The 15,019-nt window shown below is 39.0% G+C and overlaps 1 protein-coding gene across 4 annotated transcripts; it reads right to left on the reverse strand.

The window, feature by feature from the left end:
• Positions 1 to 1,027: 1,027 nt before the first annotated feature.
• Positions 1,028 to 13,625, reverse strand: coa1 (cytochrome C oxidase assembly factor 1). Of its 4 annotated transcripts, none has more exons than XM_069173301.1 (5): positions 13,572 to 13,625; positions 11,584 to 11,691; positions 8,332 to 8,483; positions 2,450 to 2,526; positions 1,028 to 1,463 (listed from the first exon to the last, which is right to left on the reverse strand). In XM_069173301.1, the coding sequence occupies exons 2-5, from the start codon at positions 11,675 to 11,677 to the stop codon at positions 1,328 to 1,330; spliced, it is 459 nt and encodes a 152-aa protein (XP_069029402.1). In that variant the 5' UTR covers positions 11,678 to 11,691; positions 13,572 to 13,625; the 3' UTR covers positions 1,028 to 1,327. The 4 variants fall into 4 exon arrangements, with proteins under 4 accessions (XP_069029402.1, XP_069029404.1, XP_069029403.1 ...); XM_069173303.1 differs by lacking the exon at positions 13,572 to 13,625 and adding an exon at positions 13,341 to 13,539; XM_069173302.1 differs by lacking the exon at positions 13,572 to 13,625 and adding an exon at positions 13,296 to 13,539.
• Between the last annotated feature and the right edge of the window lie 1,394 nt (positions 13,626 to 15,019).

Here is a 15,019-nt window from a genome sequence, read left to right on the forward strand (position 1 = left end):
GTTTTCAGTTCGTATGTGGTTCCTGGCCCTCGGCGTGTTGGGATGTGATGTGTGTGTCTTGTTCAACTTCCTCCAGGACTTCACTGGTAGATATGATGTCAGTTCCTCCAGCATCTGGTCCATCTTTATTTCTTTCAACCTTGATCTTCACAGACATATTGATGATATAACAAAAACTACTCCACAGCTGAAAGCACATTTAATGTCATCTCTCTTTCTGCCATCTTGTGTGAAGAGTTTCTGGATGACATAACCAGAACGCTGCTGCAGACACTTTTCAGAGAGTACGTTTTGTAAAGACATGATAACAGGAAAAACTGAACACAATAGAAACTGTTGCAGAGCTCCATCACCAGGATGAACCATCTTTCTGAATGTAATAAGCTCTCAGCATAACGAGGCATCATTATTAACCAGAGTTAATAATTTTGTTATCTAAAAAAATCAGAGGGTTATCAGATAATGTGGGTTTTCTCTACATGTGCACAGGAAGAAGGAAGTTGTGTGTATGTCTATGTGTGTGTGTGTGTGTGTGTGTGTGTGTGTGTCTGTGTGCGTGTGTGCATGCGTGCATGCGTGCGTGCGTGCGTGCGTGTGTGTGTGTCTGTGTGTGCGTGTGTGTGTGTATGTCTGTGTGTGTGTGCGTGTGTGTGTCTGTGTGTGTGTGCGTGCGTGTGTGTGTGTATGTCTATGTGTGTGTGTGTGTGTGCGTGTGTGTGTGTCTGTGTGTGCGTGCGTGCGTGTGTGTGTATGTGTGTATGTCTATGTGTGTGTGTGTGTGTGCGTGTGTATGTCTGTGTGTGTGTGCGTGTGTGTGTGTGTGTATGTCTATGTGTGTGTGTGTGTGTGCGTGTGTGTGTGTCTGTGTGTGCGTGCGTGCGTGTGTGTGTATGTGTGTATGTCTATGTGTGTGTGTGTGTGTGTGTGTGTGTGTGTGTGTGTGTGTGTGTGTGTGTGTGTGTGTGTGTGTGTGTGTGTGTGTGCGTGTGTGCGTGCGTGCGTGTACATAGAAAAATGTATTGATAGTAATTAAAAGGAAATTTGTTTTTATCTTTTTTATTGGGCTGTTTTTTTTCACGATTTGTAGCACATTAGTTTCCACAGATGATTTCATGTGTGAATGTGAATTCACTAAAACAGAAAAGTCTCTCAAAAATACTCAAAGACACAACACGACCCTGCAGATGAGTCTGTCCGACACTCAGAGCTGCAGGTGCTGCTGTCTCCCTCTAACATGGCGGAGTGAAGGATTGTCCATCAGGTTCATTTAACGACACCTTATTTTCAGCACCTGTCTTGAGTTTGGTCGCTTCTGTTCTCGCTGCTCTCATGAGTTTGTTGAGCTGCTCAGTGACTGTTCTGCATCTACTTCCTGTGTGTGCTCTGCTGCAGCTGCAGGAGGATTCAGCAGGTCGATGGTCTGTCCTTCACGGAGCTTCAGAACCGCCTGCTTCAGACTCCACCTGCAGAGGGAGACCAACACCAGAAACACCAGAAACAGGGACAAACACAGAAGGTAGAGGTTAGTTGAGTCTGTTAGATTTCCACACGTCCCAGGTTTACCTCATGGTACGTTCAGCAAAGTTCTGGGAAAGTTCTGATTTGGTAACCTTTGACCTCCCAGATGAGAGCGTTCACATGACGACGCTCTATCTGCTGTCTGAGTGCAGAAAAGTGACAAACAACCTCATCATCACCCATTCAGACCATCACATGGACGAAATGGAGACATTATTATTTGTACATTTCTACATGTCGTTTTTAGCAGATAATGTTTAAAACAGCAAACTAAGGGCTTCAAAGGTCCGGCCGTGTGGGAGAGTTGTTTCTGTCAGTCAAATAATTAGTTTGGTTTTAATGGTGCAACAACCTCCACTAACTAGTATGAACTAAATAAACCTTGTAGTGAATTATTTTGGTCCTAAGCATGTGTATATCTACCTTTCATCACAAACGTTTCCATGTCGAGTGACGTCTGACCGACTTCTTAGCTCTAAAAAACTTCAGACTCGCAGGTCAGAAACTTCCCACCATCAGACCAGATATAAGCAGATAAATCATTTTGAAAAAAGCGTATCTTCTTGGCAGCGTTGTTCGAGTAGATCACTTTAATGATATGTTTGAAAAAGCATCACATGTTTGCATGTACAAATAAATCAACAAAGCCGAGTTTCCAGAGGGAGAAATGACGTTATCACAAGATGTCAGTGTCCTTTTCAAACAGTATAAAACAGCAGCAAACAACAGGAACTGCAGGACCACACAAACGGTTGATGCTGTTTTCAGGTCATGTTATGTTACTGAACCATCATCAGTTGTGTTATGTAAATGTATATTTTTATGAAAATAGCATCCCAGTCCTTCAGATTACTATTTGACCATGTACTGATAAAAAATGTGCCGTCACCATCAACTGCAGTGCACTCACAACAGAACCGAACATACTCACCTGTTGGTGTCGCTGTTTCTTAATGAAGACGTGTACAGATAACCTCCAGTTATTGACCCGGTCACTGGGATCTTCATCTGCAGCACAAAGACAAAAAGATACATGAGCTCAACAGCAGAGGGAGCTCTTCATAACGTCATTGTGTTGTACAGCTGTCAATCATCTGAATCACGCACCAATCTAATGAATTTCTTCAATATTTTTCCCCACAGGGAAAAAAAACTAAAATACATAAGTAGACAGCTCACAGCATTTGACGTGTGAAAGACATTATTTCAAAATAGTGTTAACACCAATCACAGACTGGATATAAAACTACAGACTGGATATAAAACTACAGACTGGATATAAAACTACAGACTGAATATAAAACAACAGACTGGATATAAAACCACAGACTGGATATAAAACTACAGACTGGATATAAAACCACAGAATGGATATAAAACCACTGACTGGATATAAAACCACAGACTGGATATAAAACTACAGACTGGATATAAAACCACAGACTGGATATAAAACCACAGACTGGATATAAAACTACAGACTGGATATAAAACCACAGACTGGATATAAACCACAGACTGGATATAAAACTACAGACTGGGTATAAAACTACAGACTGGATATAAAACTACAGACTGAATATAAAACAACAGACTGGATATAAAACCACAGACTGGATATAAAACTACAGACTGGATATAAAACCACAGACTGGATATAAAACCACTGACTGGATATAAAACCACAGACTGGATATAAAACTACAGACTGGATATAAAACCACAGACTGGATATAAAACCACAGACTGGATATAAAACTACAGACTGGATATAAAACCACAGACTGGATATAAACCACAGACTGGATATAAAACTACAGACTGGGTATAAAACTACAGACTGGATATAAAACTACAGACTGAATATAAAACAACAGACTGGAAATAAAACCACAGACTGGATATAAAACTACAGACTGGATATAAAACCACAGACTGGATATAAAACCACTGACTGGATATAAAACCACAGACTGGATATAAAACTACAGACTGGATATAAAACCACAGACTGGATATAAAACCACAGACTGGATATAAAACTACAGACTGGATATAAAACCACAGGCTGGATATAAAACTATAGACTGGATATAAAACTACAGACTGGATATAAAACCACAGACTGGATATAAAACTACAGACTGGATATAAAACCACAGACTGGATATAAAACTACAGACTGGATATAAAACCACAGAATGGATATAAAACCACTGACTGGATATAAAACCACAGACTGGATATAAAACTACAGACTGGATATAAAACCACAGACTGGATATAAAACCACAGACTGGATATAAACCACAGACTGGATATAAAACTACAGACTGGGTATAAAACTACAGACTGGATATAAAACTACAGACTGAATATAAAACAACAGACTGGATATAAAACCACAGACTGGATATAAAACTACAGACTGGATATAAAACCACAGACTGGATATAAAACCACTGACTGGATATAAAACCACAGACTGGATATAAAACTACAGACTGGATATAAAACCACAGACTGGATATAAAACCACAGACTGGATATAAAACTACAGACTGGATATAAAACCACAGACTGGATATAAACCACAGACTGGATATAAAACTACAGACTGGGTATAAAACTACAGACTGGATATAAAACTACAGACTGAATATAAAACAACAGACTGGAAATAAAACCACAGACTGGATATAAAACTACAGACTGGATATAAAACCACAGACTGGATATAAAACCACTGACTGGATATAAAACTACAGACTGGATATAAAACCACAGACTGGATATAAAACCACAGACTGGATATAAAACTACAGACTGGATATAAAACTATAGACTGGATATAAAACTACAGACTGGATATAAAACCACAGACTGGATATAAAACTACAGACTGGATATAAAACCACAGACTGGATATAAAACCACAGACTGGATATAAAACTACAGACTGGATATAAAACACAGATTGGATATAAAACTACAGACTGGATATAAAACATAGACTGGATATAAAACGACAGACTGGATATAAAACACAGACTGGCTATAAAACTACAGACTGGATATAAAACATAGACTGGATATAAAACCACAGACTGGATATAAAACCACAGACTGGATATAAAACACAGACTGGATATAAAACTAAAGACTGGATATAAATTACAGACTGGATATAAAACACAGAGTGGATATAAAACCACAGACTGGATATAAAACCACAGACTGGATATAAAACTACAGACTGGATATAAAACCACAGACTGGATATAAAACTACAGACTGGATATAAAACCACAGACTGGATATAAAACCACAGACTGGATATAAAACCACAGACTGGATATAAAACTACAGACTGGATATAAAACACAGATTGGATATAAAACTACAGACTGGATATAAAACATAGACTGGATATAAAACCACAGACTGGATATAAAACTACAGACTGGGTATAAAACTACAGACTGGATATAAAACTACAGACTGAATATAAAACCACAGACTGGATATAAAACCACAGACTGGATATAAAACCACAGACTGGATATAAAACTACAGACTGGATATAAAACCACAGGCTGGATATAAAACTACAGACTGGATATAAAACTACAGACTGGATATAAAACCACAGACTGGATATAAAACTACAGACTGGATATAAAACCACAGACTGGATATAAAACCACAGACTGGATATAAAACTACAGACTGGATATAAAACACAGATTTGATATAAACCACAGACTGGATATAAAACACAGACTGGATATAAAACTACAGACTGGATATAAAACACAGACTGGATATAAACCACAGAGTGGATATAAAACCACAGACTGGATATAAAACTACAGACTGGATATAAAACACAGACTGGATATAAAACTACAGACTGGATATAAAACACAGACTGGATATAAAACCACAGACTGGATATAAAACCACAGACTGGATATAAAACATAGACTGGATATAAAACACAGACTGGATATAAAACTAAAGACTGGATATAAACTACAGACTGGATATAAAACACAGAGTGGATATAAAACCACAGACTGGATATAAAACTACAGACTGGATATAAAACCACAGACTGGATATAAAACACAGACTGGATATAAACTACAGACTGGATATAAAACACAGACTGGATATAAAACTAAAGACTGGATATAAAACCACAGACTGGATATAAAACTACAGACTGGATATAAAACCACAGACTGGATATAAAACATCGACTGGGTATAAAACAACAGACTGGATATAAAACCACAGACTGGATATAAAACCACAGACTGCATATACAACTACAGACTGGATATAAAACTACAGACTGGATATAAAACCACAGACTGGATATAAAACTACAGACTGGATATAAAACACAGACTGGATATAAAACTACAGACTGGATATAAAACACAGACTGAATATAAACCACAGAGTGGATATAAAACCACAGACTGGATATAAAACCACAGACTGGATATAAAACCACAGACTGGATATAAAACTACAGACTGGATATAAAACACAGACTGGATATAAAACCACAGACTGGATATAAAACCACAGACTGGATATAAAACACAGACTGGATATAAACCACAGAGTGGATATAAAACCACAGACTGGATATAAAACTACAGACTGGATATAAAACCACAGACTGGATATAAAACCACAGACTGGATATAAAACACAGACTGGATATAAACCACAGACTGGATATAAAACCACAGACTGGATATAAAACTACAGACTGGATATAAAACCACACACTGGATATAAAACTACAGACTGGATATAAACTACAGAGTGGATATAAAACACAGAGTGGATATAAAACCACAGACTGGATATAAACTACAGAGTGGATATAAAACCCACAGACTGGATATAAAACACAGACTGGATATAAAACCACAGACTGGATATAAAACCACAGACTGGATATAAAACACAGACTGGATATAAACCACAGACTGGATATAAAACCACAGACTGGATATAAAACTACAGACTGGATATAAAACCACACACTGGATATAAAACTACAGACTGGATATAAACTACAGAGTGGATATAAAACACAGAGTGGATATAAAACCACAGACTGGATATAAACTACAGAGTGGATATAAAACCCACAGACTGGATATAAAACACAGACTGGATATAAAACTACAGACTGGATATAAAACCACAGACTGGATATAAAACTACAGACTGGATATAAAACCACACACTGGATATAAAACTACAGACTGGATATAAACTACAGAGTGGATATAAAACACAGAGTGGATATAAAACCACAGACTGGATATAAACTACAGAGTGGATATAAAACCCACAGACTGGATATAAAACACAGACTGGATATAAAACTACAGACTGGATATAAACTACAGACTGGATATAAAACACAGAGTGGATATAAAACTACAGACTGGATATAAAACACAGACTGGATATAAAACCACAGACTGGATATAAAACACAGACTGGATATAAACCACAGACTGGATATAAAACACAGACTGGATATAAAACCACAGACTGGATATAAAACACAGACTGGATATAAAACTACAGACTGGATATAAACTACAGACTGGATATAAAACACAGACTGGATATAAAACCACAGACTGGATATAAAACTACAGACTGGATATAAAACCACAGACTGGATATAAAACCACAGACTGGATATAAAACATAGACTGGATATAAAACCACAGACTGGATATAAAACTACAGACTGGATATAAAACACAGACTGGATATAAAACTACAGACTGGATATAAAACACAGACTGGATATAAACCACAGACTGGATATAAAACCACAGACTGGATATAAAACCACAGACTGGATATAAAACACAGACTGGATATAAAACTACAGACTAGATATAAAACTACAGACTGGATATAAAACTACAGACTGGATATAAAATTATAGACTGGATATAAAACTACAGACTGGATATAAAACACAGACTGGATACAAAACTACAGACTAGATATAAAACCACAGACTGGATATAAAATTACAGACTGGATATAAAACTACAGACTGGATATAAAACACAGACTTCACATAAAAGTGCTTCCAGGTCTGTAAAATGGTTCCGATGCAGAAGTGTCTTCAGCTGCAATACCAGCGAGTGCCACTAGAGGTCGGCTCCAAAAAGCCTCCGGCTCCATAGACTCCCATTCAACTTCTCTCATCAAATGCAAAATCAGAAAAACTTTTCCACAAGTTTTGTGTATGGCATTAGCTAAATTCCCTCCTCTGAAGTTTTCTGGATGTCCATCTTAAAATAATCCATCATTAAATTGAAAATAAGCCTCAAACAGACTTATTTTTGTTTGATTGACAGGCCTGTGGTGCAGTCAGGTTACAGCTATCGGTGGGTGGGACGTAGTATCGTCAGGTTTCCGATCAGATCGGTCAGATCTACCTCTGGCTCCTCCCCCAGCTCGTCCAAATATGGTCACTTCCTGCTCCAGACCGCTCCGAACTAGCAAGATGGTGACGGACAGAATCTGAACTGGAGGATTCATAACGTTCACAAACCAACGATGACGTCACTGATGGTTGATGACCTCACTGATGTTTGCTGATTGACACCAACACATACATATAGTGCAAACATGGTGATGGGAACAGGGGGACTTAACAATAATAATAAGGCAGTCAAACAAACATTTGCATCGCGGCGCAGCGGTGACGGAGGTTCATGCACATTTCAATGATTCTCTGAAACACGGTACCTGTGCAGTGAGCGGATCCACACGGTTGTGTCTGTCAGTCAGATGGATGTTGTGGACTTTTAAAGGCGGGGCCCCCAGACTCTCCATGGCAACTGGACATGCTTCCAACTCCTCCAGAGCCAGTTTATAGTAGTCTGACTGAGAAAACTTCTCTAGTGGGACAGTAGACAGAAAGGACATAATATTAACAACAATATTATTATAATAATAATAATAATAATAATAATAATAACTGCTTAATAAAGTCATATAATCCAAATGAACTTCTTGTGCAACAAATACCAGCTCAAACATGTACAATATCTCCCGCAGTTGAAAAGTTGTCTGACATGTAACAAGTGAAAGCAGCTGATCTGTCAGTTAACATGTGATGCAGCAAACCTACTGGAGCCGTCTGCACAGGTTTGCACCATAAACACAGCTGGTAAACAACATGCTGCTTTAGCCACACGGGCTGTGAACATTGTTTGGAAAGCAGGTGATTTGTCAGTTAAAGAAGAGCAATAAAAGCTGCAGCTCAACTGAGTCACACCTCTCATGGAATTAAAGCGCCTGATCGGATGAGAAGACGCCGATTGTGTCATTTAAATGTGGGAATCATTTATTTCTCTTTTGAGTTTTTGTAACATTTTTCTGAGCCATCTGGTATGGCTCCATAAAACAACATGTTTATTGAGTGAATCCTACAAAATGAGCAATATTCCAGCAGTTTTTTCTCACAATTGCTCTGCTGTTTTTTTTTATGCTTTATTGAAACTATACAAACATATCAGTACAAGAACAGCTAATATAACAGAACATAAGAAGAGCAGTGCATTGTAACACTTGGGGGGATACAAATAAAAATGTAAACAGAAATCTTTAACTTGTGAGAATATGTTGCGTGAAGTCTTTGTTGAAGAGCTTTTAACTGTAAATTTACATTTATGGATATGGAATTACACTTTTATAATGATAAGATTTGTACACATGAGTGTTTTTCTGTTCATTCAGGAGACCAAACAAAACATTCTTTCAACATAAAGTCAATCTTTCATCAATAGTTTCAGTAATGAAGGTTTTACCAGAAATTCTTCACAAATGGGCCAAAATAATCACAAAAACTTTACATCCATGTCTTTCTCAAGTTTTTCTTTCATATAGATTTTGGCTGGATAGAATTTATGAATGAGTTTAAAAGAAACTGTCTTTTAACTACATTAGCAATTAAGTAGTGATTTGGTAAAAGCTTTCTTTCACTTCACATCGTCCACAAAATGATTCCACATAATCACTAGTTTTTTCATGACTTGACACATCATCATAGAACACAGCGTCTCTCAGAGAGCACTCAGCCCAGCGGTACTCAGAAAAGACCGTCTGCAGGCCGGCGAGCCCTTCTGCTCCTCACATGGTGTGTTTGTGTTCTCGTGTGCAGCTGCATAAAAAGTAGTGAGACCAGTTAGTCGACACCAGACGGTGGCGCCACCGTCTGACCACCACGCCCCACTAACACTGGACCAAACCCTTTTGTACAGACCCCAGGACCAAACCCACTCCTCTCCAATGCCTCACATTCAGGAATGTGTTGATTGTGTGGTTTCCCAAAAATATGTCACACGACTCGAGCTGACTAGCAGTTGTTGGGAGGTGCTTCTCAGAAATGTCTGTGTGTGTTTGTGATACCGAATCACTTCTTTCTACCTCCCTAAACTTTCCGCGTCCCTTCAAGCTTGAGTTTGATGCAAACGGTTGTTGGTGGGAGACGATGCTGCTACAAGAGGATGCTCCATTAGTTCACTCAATCTGCTTCTTTTCCAAGAAGTTTAAAAAACACCAAGTTAAGAGCAGTAGGATTGAGATGAAGAGCGAGTTCTGCTCCTTCCAGCACTTCCAGTGTTCGTCTGCGTCGTTGTGGGAGTACGGACTCCAACGCACCACACAAAAATACACAAACACATTTAATGATTCCCACAATTAATCAGGCAGAAGTTGGTACAAGTCATGTCCAGAAACTCAGAAATGTTTGAGCCCTCAATCCTCCCCAAAAAAACAGTGAGACAAAAAGTCCAAAAAGGAAAAAACACAAGTCAAACATAAAAAGTTACTCAACACTCCAGCATGGAAGTAAAAACCAAACGATGACGATCTGACAAGGACAAAGGGAGAACACAGACTTTTATACACAGAAGGTCAGGAGACAGAGAGACAGACAGACAGAGAGAGAGACAGAGACAGACAGACAGAGAGAGAGAGAGAGACAGAGACAGACAGACAGACAGACAGACAGAGAGAGAGAGAGAGAGAGAGAGACAGACAGACAGAGAGAGAGACAGAGACAGACAGACAGAGAGAGAGACAGAGACAGACAGACAGAGAGAGAGAGAGAGACAGAGACAGACAGACAGACAGACAGACAGAGAGAGAGAGAGAGAGAGAGAGAGAGAGAGAGAGAGAGACAGACAGACAGAGAGAGAGACAGACAGACAGACAGACAGACAGACAGACAGACAGACAGAGAGAGAGAGAGAGAGAGAGAGAGAGAGAGAGACAGACAGACAGAGAGAGAGACAGACAGACAGACAGACAGAGACAGACAGACAGACAGACAGACAGACAGAGAGAGAGAGAGAGACAGAGACAGACAGACAGACAGACAGACAGAGAGAGAGAGAGAGAGAGAGAGAGAGAGACAGACAGACAGACAGACAGAGAGAGAGACAGACAGACAGACAGACAGAGAGGACAGCAGGATGAGGAAAAGACGGATGATCAAACCTAACCAAGGAGAACAGAAGAAGAAACTAAACTGTGAGGATGAAGGAGACGGTCGGTTCCGTCTCCGTTATCGTGTCCCGGACCTCAATCCTTCAGAGTCTCACCTGCACAACAACAACCTGCCTTCACTGCTCTGGTTCAGCAGAGGGAGAGGACTCGGTTATTAGCAGAATATTAGCTATCAATATTTATAAAATGAATCAAAATAATTGGGCACCAGTCTTGTATCAGTGACTAATAACTAAACTGTAATTTCAAAAGGTCTCAAAATGTCGTCCACCTATGAGCACCAACACCTGAGAGGAGTTCCCATTAACAGAACGAACACGGACCTCGTGATCCACCTGTTATCACAATAATTATTAGTTTAGCAGAATTTATTAACGATACAAAATTATTAAATGATGAATATTTTTCCTGGTTAACAAATGTATTGGTAAGATCAACATCAATGCATCATTAATATGTGTTCATAGTGAGAGCATGTGCACTGACTCTGCAGCAGGTGGTACATGGTGACGCCGCCGCCGCCGGCCAGCAGCGTGGTGAAGATGGTGAGCTGCTGCAGCTGACTGGTGGAGACACGCATCCTCGATGGCTGCCCTGCACCAGGACAAAAAACACCATGTTTTTGATCCGCACCTGTCAATCATTGACAGTGAATGTTTTTTGCATTCAAAATAACATAATAACTTATTGATTATTAGGGAGTGAATCAATCCCATATGTTGAGTTTGGACATCTTATAAACTGAAGAAAATCTGTTTCATTCTATTCTAGAGGCTCAAGATCTTTTTTTAGCTGGTAGTCAAATAATTAGGAAAAATAATCCGTCCCAACTTCTACGTAGTACTGAATAAAATACAAACGAATCAAAATATCTCAAATCTTAGTCATTTTTCATATTTAACTTCAACTATATGAGGATTTAAGACTTTTCTCTGTCACACATGATAAAAGACTGAATATCAAAACAAGACATCTGATTGTCACCTCGTTTGAACACGTTCTATTTTCCTAAGTTAAAAACACACCCTGAGGTCTGTACTATGAAGCAGGTTCAGAACACCAGGACGTCTGTTTGGTGTCCGGATCAACTCAGCTGAACGTTATCACTCCGGGTGGTCACAGAGATGGTCATCAACTCGCTGAGTCAACGGAGGGTGGGCAGAGTTCACACATCAGGGACGGTGTCCTGGGATGAGACACCGCTCCTCCTCTGATATAAAAGCCTCCGAACATGATCGATAACATGATGGAGGCCTCAGATGCCTCCTTTGATATAAATGCTGCTGCATATGATCGATTTAAAAGCACATGTGCAGCTGGATTGTTCAAAACTACTCGGTGATAAATGCACTGTGATGTCAGACTCTTTGAAGACAGATCATATGAGTGATATCACTCAATGTATTTACTGTGAATAATAAATATGATGTCATACATATGCGTCGTATATGAATGTTTTTCAATGTAATGTGTGATTATGTTAACTAACAAAACCAAAGTGCAAAAAATAACAATTATCAGCCACTCAAATTAAAACTGACATCTCCAACTTGAGTGATTTTACAGTGATCTGAATTTGAATCCTTATTTTAACAAGGTTATTAAAACTTCATTCTTCCACCTAAGGAACATTGCTAAAGTAAAACCTTTTTTTTTTTTTTTTTTACCTCAGAAAGACACTGAAACACGAACTCACGTTTATTACTCACGCTTAAATTACAGTAACTCCCTTATTACTGGTTTACTGAAAGCGTCAGTAAGGAAACAATAAGGACTTCACCTGGACTACTCAAAGACTGCAGCGGCTACACGTATCTTTTACAATTGATTTCAAATGTCTTTTACTCCTTTATAAAGCTTTAATTAATCTTGCTCCTCCCTACATCAGAGACCTGGTCTCATTTTATGTTCCTGCAGCATCACTGAGGTCCTCCTCCGCTTTTCTTTTAAATGTCCCTCATGTGTCCCACAAAAGGTCTTTTTATGAACTCACTGACATCAGAATCAGAAACTCTGAGTGTTTCTAAAAGAAAACTGAAGACTTCTCTTTCTAATCTGGCTTTCTAGTGATATTTCTCATCCTGATTTTAAACTTTTTGATCTCTGCTCTGCTGCTAGTTGCTGGAAAATGAAACGCTACCACAAAGTGTTGGAAGTCATTTGGTGTTTCCAGTTCTGATTGTTTGATGTCAGCTCACATGAACACGGTGATAGAACAGTAGAAAGGTGTTGAGTCTGCAGACCTCTGGACGAACTGAACCATGAACCTGCAGGAAGCTGCAGTCCTCGTGATGTCCCACATGATATTCAGTCCCCCTGACCGGATGGTGCAGTGATCAGACTTCAACTGAAGTCCACGAGTGTCGGTGTCAGCCTCCGAACTCGGCACGTGCGTTATTGCTTATCTAAGGTCACATCACATCTATGACCTCGTAGCTTCAGTCGAGTCCAAAAAAACATGTGAAAACACTCACCTTGCTTTACCCCGCTGCGAGGACCCCGTTTACATCCGTACACGTCACACAGGCTGTCGGGGGTGGGTGGGCTCCATTAATGTCCTGGCGTGCGCCTGTCATGTTCGGCCGGGCGGAGTTTGTCTCCCTGTAGAGATCATGCGACAACATTTTTAATACCCCCAGTGTTTTAATGTTTTATCAACTTATTGATTTTATGTTATTTTATTATTATATTTTAAATCCTTCTATTTCTCCTTAAAAACTAAAAAGCTTTGTTCCTAAATACAGTTCACACCTGCTAATTTTCAACCCACGATAACCCTCAGATCACTGGAGAACTGGCTGCTAACTGGGCTTCAGGTTAACAAAAAACTTGTCATCATTAAGCTGCCATCTGGAAATAACTGCCTGAAAATGTAAGCCGGGAACCATCTGCACAGGAGACATTATAAACACTTTATGTTTGGACGCATTTTCTTTTCTTGTGTTTTTGCTTCTGTGTTGTATTTAATTTCTGTTTGTGTTTACATTGTTTTAATGTGTATTACCTTTATACATGTGACTTTTATTATTTGAATATTTTCTACATTGTTTTAACTGTTCTCGATGTAAAGCTTCTTCTTTTTTTTAACTGACCTGAGTGTAAAATGTTCTATAAATAAAAGTTCCTTGTCTTGTAGGATGCGAAGGCAGCGAGCCGTGAGCACGGACAGCAGTGATGGTTGGACATCAGTCAAACAGTAGTAAAGCCACCACATCAGCCAGTAACACCAATATTTATGTTCCTAACTGACTATCTGTGTTTAAGCTTTTGAGTCACAGAACAAGGCTGGTTTATTTATCTCAGAATTCAGATTTTTGTATGCTTACTGAAGATAGAAGATAAATTTAGATGTCGACAAACTGATTAATGGTAGTTTTAGAAATCACAAGAATAATCTAATAAATAATGTCTAAAAGGGTTTGAAGGTCACTAAAAGTACAAAAATGTTCCAGTTCTGAAATGCCAAAAAACATTCAAACTTGAATCTGAAGATCTGAAGATCTAAAGATCTGAACCATACATTTCCATATAAAGTGCATCAGAGGGCCGTTGTTACATTTCTAAACTGTTGCTGTCTACAATTATATGATATTGTATCAATGCTTGTGATGTCATTTGAAAGCTCCGCCCTTGTTTGTTTTGTTGTTTTTATTTGATCCTATTTTTAAGAAGGTGGGTGGAGGTGATCGGAGGTCAATGCTAAAACATTATGGATTCATAATAATTATAATGGGCAACTTATATCAAAGAAGTGCAGCTTGTGGCTGAAAACTAAACAAACCAGATGGTTGTTAGATAACTCTTATCTGCAGTCCTGTCCAGAGAAGTCTGTGGGCGTGTTTCACACAGTGCCGGCTGGTGAACTGTCCAAACACTCCACGTTCACCTCCAAAGACCTTCAGAGAGCTCACTGGATGGACAG

The sequence above is a fragment of the Embiotoca jacksoni genome, unplaced genomic scaffold, assembly GCF_022577435.1.
Source record: "Embiotoca jacksoni isolate LCO1_2020_lvr unplaced genomic scaffold, fEmbJac1.0.p SCAF_59, whole genome shotgun sequence".
Classification (NCBI taxonomy): Eukaryota; Metazoa; Chordata; class Actinopteri; family Embiotocidae; genus Embiotoca; species Embiotoca jacksoni.

Coding starts and splice junctions, on each gene's coding strand:
- coa1 (XM_069173301.1), bottom strand. CDS start 11,677: ATGCGTGTCTCCACCAGTCAGCTGCAGCAGCTCACCATCTTCACCACG. Junction 8,484..11,583: donor CATGTACCACCTGCTGCAGA/GTCAGTGCACAT, acceptor CTGTCCCACTAG/AGAAGTTTTCTCAGTCAGAC. Junction 1,464..2,449: donor AGAAACAGCGACACCAACAG/GTGAGTATGTTC, acceptor CTCCCTCTGCAG/GTGGAGTCTGAAGCAGGCGG.